We start from the raw sequence: 8,517 nt of genomic DNA on the forward strand, positions 1-8,517 counted from the left end.
ATACATATTATTACCCGGAGAGTGAGAAATATATCTCTTTGTAGAAAAACAGGAAATTTTCATGGGTGTTCAGGCTTTCGTATTTAACATTGCCTTGAGGAAAAGTGAAAATTAAATAGTGAAAAATGAGTTTTTAGCATTCTTTATAGGATATTATTAATGCTGTTAAATAAAACAGTTAAGGTTTTTGGCTTTGCTTTTTTTTTTTAAACCTGAGCTTTAAATGCATAGGTCTAGGAGATTCAGAGGACAAAATGAAATGATGCAAGAAACAGTAAGACAAGTGGAAGCATATCTAGAGTCAAACTTTTTTCTTCCATACAACTTTTCTCATGGCATCTTTAACATCCTTATTCCTTAGAGAGTAGATTAAAGGGTTCAGCATAGGTGTGAATAAAATATAACATACTGAAGCCACTTTACGAAGTTCCGGGTTATTTGGTGGTGTGAGATACACAAAGGAGACAGTCCCATAAAGCAAGCTTACAACCCCCAGGTGGGAGCTGCAAGTGGAGAAGGCTTTCTTTCTTCCTTCCCTGGAGCGGATCTTTAAAACCGTGGACACAATATACATGTAAGATACTACAATAACAACTATTGTGGGCAAAATAATGAGGATAGCCAAACTAAGTGACACCATCTTATTGATAAAGACATTGGAACAGGAGATCTTCTCAATTGGGTTTGAATCACAGTAGAAATGATCAATGACTCGAGATGCACAGAAAGACATTGAGAATGTTACACTGATTTGAAGAATGGAACTGACCCAGCCACAGAGATAAGAACCAGCCACCAACTGGATACAGAGGCTCCTTGACATGCGGACAGTATAGAGGAGAGGGTTGCAGATGGCAATGAAGCGGTCATAGGCCATGGCAGCCAAGACAAAGGCCTCTGTTACCATGAAAAGTGCATAAAGAAACAGCTGAGCCACACAACCTGCAAAGGATATGGTCTTTTTCTGAGACAGGATGTTGACCATGGCTTTGGGTACAATAACAGTGGAGTAGGAGAGGTCAATGAAGGAGAGATTGCCTAGGAAGAAATACATTGGTGTGTTCAGCCGGGGATCAGTCACAATGATGCCAGTCATGCTAAGGTTCCCCAGGAGGACCATCCCATAAACAATCAGGAATAGTAGGAAGAGGAGACTGTGGAGCTCTGGACGGACCCTGATGCCTACGAGAATGAAGTCAGTCACTTCTGAATGGTTGTCTCCTCCCTTGTCACCCATGGCAAACTTCTGCTTAAAGCCATAAGAGAAAGTCAACAAACAAAGTTTCTACTCTTTCTCTACTATCACAAGTGACACTTCACATTTAAAAAGACTTTAGAGTTGACATAATACTTTCATACCCATGAAAGTTTACACACATGGCCGCAGGAAGATGAGAGAGAGTTTGGTTTGCCTAAGGTAACACAACTGGTTAAAAATTGAATTTGGACTCAGGATGAAATATTTTGAATTCAAGTCTAGTGTTAATTTCAACACAACATAGTTTGACACTTTTTATATCTCTCTTCCTTGTCAAACGAGATGTTTTGTCAGATGTCATCTGTGATTTCAAAATATTAAAATTTGTTAAACTTGTACTAAGAAAAAGATACTTCCTTAAATTTCAATTTATCATTTAATATTCACTTGTATCTGTAATACTTTGCTTCAGTTCATTAATAAAAAATAAATGAAGGAAAAGGAAGCTAAAAGTGCATTCCAAGATAATATGAACTTTCCACCAAAAAGCTCTTACAACTGAAAGTACATTATTAAAAAAAACTAATTGTCTTACTTAGAGATCTTTTAAAATGAAATCAGTCTTCAACTTCTGGAACTAGTCTAATTTTCTTTAAGTGCAAAAGTAAAATGTGAGTGATACCCTTATATTTTTTATTATTTGAAGTTTATTAATCCTGGTTTTCTCTACATAAATCTGTCAGGACATCCATGTCATCTCAAACTTTTCTAAATAAGCAGAAAAAAATTGAAGTTTCATTGTAAGGAACCAATCAAAAATGTTAACTGTGTAAAAGAGTATATTAGATTAGATAGTAAATTTTACTGAACTCTTAATATGATGGTTAGAGCTCAGTAGTTTTAAGAATGAATAAGTATTGATTTCCTAGGAGCATCCAAATTAACCTATTTGAATTTGGGTGACTTGTTAAGTAACCAAGATAACTTTGGTTAACTTGAAATATTTCTATTACTTCTCTATGAAACAACACATTCATTGTCAATTAAGTTGTCTACCAATTAAGGATAACCTTATACATCTTTTCTTCTAGATGGCATTTAAACCAAGTGTCATTTATCCTTCCAGAGAGTGATATGGATAATAAAAACCGGGGAATGATCCGCAAAATGTCTTTACCAAAATTAAAATGAATGATATAGTAACAATCAAAATTATAGAGTATTCTGAGTTTCTTTTTGACTCTCAGTATTCCCTCAATTCTAAGAGCTTTTATCTTTTGTTTTTCTTTGGTCTGCAAAGATCCCTTGAATCCCAAAGCCTTCATGACCTTCTCTGCTTCTTTCATCTGTTGCTTTTCCCAATAACTTTTCCAAAAAAGGACATGAGGGAATTCCCTGGTGGTCCAATGGTTAAGATTCCACGCTTTCACTGCTGAGGGCCCAGGTTTGATCCCTGATCAGGGAACTAAGATCCCACAAGCCACACAGTGCGCGGCCAAAAAAAAGGGGGGGACATGAAATAAATTCAAATCAAGGGGGGAAATAACTGAACAAAATAATAATACCATTCTCAGTCTCCCTCCTCATGTCACTGCTCCACTACATATTTGAAATCCATTCAAATAATTGTATAGCCGTTTGGTTTTATTAGGGGATGAGGGAATGAATTAAGTTTACAGGTTAACATGCATGAAGACAATTATATTTTATTCTAGAACTAACAGAATAACTCTTTTTAGGCATAAAGCTGAATGGAGCAGTTTCAAGCATAAGTCATCATGTGTAGATTTGCAATCGGAAAAAGAAGACAGTAGGAAGCACTTTTGAAACATTCTAAAATCATTTCACATGTAACTGCCTTCTGCAAAGAGTCACAAGATTAATTGGCCTTCCACTTTGCTCCTATTTAAAAAGGAGGAGAGAAGAAGAAGAAGGAGTAGAAGATGGAGAAGAAATTTTGTTTTTAAGTCAAGTCAAATGTTATTTTTTTGATGCTATATCAATAAAAGTTTGTCATATTAATAATTCAAGGATAACCTAACCCAGGATAATATAGTAGAGTAATAGCATTTATATTGCTTTTATACAAAATATAGAATATGGACTATGAAAAGATTCACCTCTGTTCATAGAAAAATTATGAAGAGTCTATATTAGGCAAGAAATAATCAAATAGAGAGAATGAAGGATTTTATAACTTTGAATTCTTCTAAGAAGTGGAACAAGAGAGAAAAGAGATCATAGAACACACATTATTAGTACTATATTTTAAACATCAGACATCATATCACCAGTCTGATTTAGCCATGACCTTCCCTCAAGCAATGGAATATGAATTATTAGTGTTTACTTTTATCTTGATAACCTTTCACTTATGGCACAGCACATTTTGAAATTCAAGAAACATATATTTTAATCATATAGAAAATTTTCTTGGCTGCCTTATTATGTGGCTAAAATAGGTATGCTTATTTGTAAGTATTCTTACCTGAATTTATATTTGTTTTCTATCTTGTGAACTTTTTCATGTGAAACTTCAGAAATCCAAATTCTTTTTATTTCAGTCTAGGAAAGAAGATGTAGTTGAAGAATAAAAACTATCAATGACAGTGTCAAAATTAAACATCTCAAATACTCTTTACGCCCCAATAAAATGACAACCCTCTTAAGCATGGCATGACCATGTTTTTCATTAGTGGCATTGCCTATTGGTTCATAATTTTCCATTACCTATTATTAAAGTTTGCCCTTTCTTTAAAAGAATTCTGTTTGAAAACCTGTCGTATCTGTCTTCCCGAACAAAGAGTAAAGATGATGGAATCTCTTTAGTTCTCTTAGAGAATTATGGATATTCTGCTACCAAAATTGAAATAGGTGCCAATGAATCTAGGAAATCAAACTGCATGAAAATCTCCTGCCTCCATGCTGACATATTTCACAGGCTTTAGAATGAAGATGGGAACAAAATGGAAATTTAAGACAAGTAACAAGACTCCCTGGTCCCCAGTGACCTACAGAAATAGTAGCAGCCAGAGTCCACAGTAGTCACAAGTTTTTTCCAGGCCCATGAAACTATTTCAGAGAATTGCAACATAAAGTTTTTCAAAAGTTTGGAGGAAGAAGTCCCTCTGAGAGAGGACCGAAAGATAAGTCAATTATAATTTTGTAACAAGGGCAAACTCCAGGGCCATCCCATGAGGACTATGAGAGGAACAAACACTCAGTATGATTTCTTCACTTCTAGAATCCTCTTGGGACAAAGACAAAGTTATTTTGGACAAGACTCCTTGTTAGAAAGGTTTTTTCTTTAGATTAAAGTTTGCATCTCTGTAGCAAACTTCTACCCACCTGATTCTCAGAGCCTCTTCCCAAAATTCTGCTTTCTGAAGCACTACTGAATATCTCTGTTTAATCCTCTAAATAAGAGATGTAGAAAACAAATTTATGGTTACCGGCGGGGGGGGGGGGGGTAAGGGGGGAGGAGAGGGATAGATTGGGATTGACATGTGGACACTGCTATATATAAAATAGATAACTAATAAGTCCCTATTGTATAGCACAGGGAACTCTAGGCAATACTCTGTAATGGCCTATATGGCAAAATAATCTAAAAAAGAGGGGATATATGTATATGTATAACTGATTCACTTTGTTGTACTCCTGAAAATAACACAATATTGTAAATCAACCATACTCCAGTAAAATTTTTTTTAAATTTTACCTTAATTTGGCCAGCATTTTGGAGCTAATATAAATGTAATCATCCACCAAAAAAAAAATGTAAAAAGACAAGTACATTATTGCCACATATGCGTCTCATCTCTGGTTTCAGTGTCCTTATTTTCAATTAGGATCTCCTTTCAGCTGCAATTGAATGATCTCCATCTGCTAGTGTCCCTTTCAAAATCTATTGCCAATATTTGACATCAGGCTAGATATAATCTACCACCTTGAAATATCACTGCATAGTTCCTATGATTTATACTTCTTTTAAGGCATATGATTCAAGTTGGTTTGCATATTGCATCTTATTAATCTAACAGTCAAAAGAAACCTTTAGTTTTGCTTTTGTTTTTGTTCTGTTTTGGCCATATGTGAATTGCTGCTAAGCCAAATGTTCCCTGTTCTTGTTCTACGGATTTCTCCTACAGCTTCTCTCTCTCCAAGTATTTCTTCCCAGTTTGCAGTATTTTATAGTTATATTTATGTTTTAGACTGTTGGCTTTATCCTATATTTCTATGTTATAAAAATCAGTTGACATATATTTTCGGACTCATGTTAGTGAGTGCTTCATATGTTTGAGCATATGGAAGTTATATTAGATAACCTTCTAGGTTTTCATTGAAATAATGTTTGAACAGAAATACTTGAAGATTGCTTGATGATGCCTCAGAGGTTTATGAAGATCCATTAATTAATTTAAGAGGTAGACACTTGTTAAGTTACTATAAATCCAGCTTTCCTTTCATAGAGACTCTAGGATAGCTCATTGAAATAAAGATACCTTATATGATAATCTTCTAAATGTCTATTAACTTAATCAGAAAAGAGTTTCAACTTGCTTTTCTTGATTCTGGACTCACCAAAAAACTTTGTGAAACTTAAGATGATATCAGGGCAAATTATCAGATATATTCTGAGCCTTGTTCATATGTATACATAACTAAAAATGTATATAAAATTACATAATATTTTTGCACATAAAATATAAAGTATAAATAAAATTAAATATAAAAAACTTAATGCTTATATATGTGTATATGTATATTATATATATATAATAGCCTTTTGTGTATTAGTCATTTTGTCTATGGATAGACTAAATTGTCATCTCAGAAACTGTTCTTAAGTGTGAGTTGAATAGCACAGCTCTCATAAAACAGAGACTCCAGACAACATACATACAAGCTTTCGGTAATTTGGATCCACAAAGTGTATTTCCAGCTTCAAGTATACTGTGTATATCCCCAGCCTCAGCATACTCCTATCACCCGAGGAGACCTCGGAGTTTCATGACTCCCTACTGTTACTCATGTCTTCTTTACTGACCTAAATTTCTTTCCTACCCCTTTATTTTCACTTGTGTACTGGAATTACTTATTAATACCATCATAAATCCCTTTAAACTCTTCCCTTCGTGTTTTCATTTAACACCATAACTTAAAATACCACCTTTAACATGCATTTTGAATATAGAATTTAAAACCCAGGTTCCTATTCAAATGTCCTATTAACATATCAAACAAACTCATGCCAACCTCTCTTTCAGTCCTGACTTAATGGCATAGAAATGAAAATGAAGGAGGAGGAAACACAAAGAATAATCGCTTTCCCCAAAGTAATGAGTTTTCGTCAATGAAAGGCATCCTATTGACAGGATGACAGTTGAGAAAATCATGAAATTAGATTTTTTAGAGTAAAACCAAGAAATCTTCTTGATTGAAATACCAGTGAAGAGACAAATAAACTTGTACAAAAGATGAAAATATATTACTCCTATGTGCTTACTCTCCCAACTATCAAACACATAGGTCTATCCCCCTGTTTTCTACATCTCTGTCATCCAGCACACCCATGCACACTCACTCACTCTCTCTCTCACACACACACACACACACACACACACGCACACACAATATGCATTGGCTAATGGTGACAACTTTTGATGAACTCCTATCCTAGTTATCAATTTTTGGTAAGTAATAACACTATATTTTCTATTATCTAAGAAAATGTTTTTAATCTTGTACTTCAAATAATCCTCAGGTCCATCTTTTTCCAGATTTGGAAACTGCTTGTCTCAAGTGTTATTTTTTTTAAAATCCTACACGATTATCTTTTTCATATTTTTTAGCTTCCAAATTTCTTTCTGAAATACTAACCATGTTAATCCTGTCTTAAGAGTTTTCATTAGTTCCCAATTTTCTATTTAGCAAATCGGGCTTTCTATTACTCTCCAAATTGTAACCTCATGAAATCAGATGAGGTGACGCACTTTGCATCTATTCATCTTGCTCAACCTAGTCTTAGCACCATGATTCAAATTATCCCCAGATCTCTTTCCTTGAGTCTAGTTCTAAATTGCACCAAATCTAAGATTCAGTTAATATCACCCCAAAATGTACCATTGTTGTACTACAGTAACCAACCCTGGCACGATTTCTTCATACTATTTTTAATATAATTTATGGTTATCTATACACGTTGCCGTACCTATTTATACTTTGATGATTTCACATGTATCATATGACATTTCCAGCTAGATATTAAGGTACTTTAAGATGGAATGAATTGGCCTGCAAGTCCCTATAGCACTTACAATTTGAAGTGCATCATAGATGCTCACTTATTTTTTATTCATTGAATTCACTTGTGTTTTTTATTCTAAAAAATGATTTTTGTAACTTGCAACAACAGCAGTGACAAAATAATTTATTAAATTTATTGAGAACTCAATTTGTGTCAAGCATTTTTCTAAGCACTTTCACATAGACTGCGTATTTTAAACTTAAAACAATCTTTTGTACTAGTCTCAACCTCTTGTATACTATTTTTATCATTATAGAGATATCAAAAGTGGAGCTCAAATTCTAATCAAGGAATTCTAGCTTCAGAAACAACATTCTTAACAATAAGTAACCATATCATATTTATAATCAGCAAAATAAAAAAGACAACATCACACAAAACCAATGAAAGTACAAACTTTATATGGGCTAGCTAGAATATTTTCTATGATTCAGTTCCAATACCCTCTTTGAAAGTATGGCAATCAGAGTTGAATAGAAAAGTATTTCTTGCATTATTTTAAATTTTTGTATTGTTGGAGAAGAAACACTAACCATCACTTCAAAATAACAAAGTTTACTTAGCATTAAATTCTAAAGGAAACTTCAGGTACAGGGCTTATTTTTTTCAGGGCTTATTATTATGGGCACAATAATATGCTTATACTACATGCAAAAGAAGATTTCATATAGCTACATGTGCCAGCCACTTTCCAAAAAGTCGAGGATATAGCACTAAAAGATTTGTAGAACACAAAACAGTGTGGTCAGTTTGTATAATCCCAGGGTTCAACTTGATTCAAATATACAACTTGTAATTACTACAGAGGTGATAATAGCATAGATACTAATTATTTATTCATAATAGCTAAGCTTTTCAGAGTTGGGAAGATAGATTCTGTTTTCTAATGAAGGCCTGGAATGGTGATAGTTAAACTTGCTCCATTCCCTATATTAAATTTCATCAATATTTTTCAAATGTTGCTTGAAAACCACTCCCAGATTTATCCCTTTCTCCCTATTTTTACTGC

General features: G+C 33.8%; 1 protein-coding gene across 1 annotated transcript; it reads right to left on the reverse strand.

Annotated features, from left to right (window-relative positions):
* Window positions 1-263: 263 nt before the first annotated feature.
* LOC130833749 (olfactory receptor 9K2-like) lies at window positions 264-1,237 on the reverse strand. The gene has a single exon (XM_057703695.1). It carries the CDS (start codon window positions 1,235-1,237, stop codon window positions 302-304), a length of 936 nt encoding a protein of 311 aa, XP_057559678.1. The 3' UTR covers window positions 264-301.
* Between the last annotated feature and the right edge of the window lie 7,280 nt (window positions 1,238-8,517).

This window comes from Hippopotamus amphibius, chromosome 12, assembly GCF_030028045.1.
Source record: "Hippopotamus amphibius kiboko isolate mHipAmp2 chromosome 12, mHipAmp2.hap2, whole genome shotgun sequence".
Lineage (NCBI taxonomy): Eukaryota > Metazoa > Chordata > Mammalia > Artiodactyla > Hippopotamidae > Hippopotamus > Hippopotamus amphibius.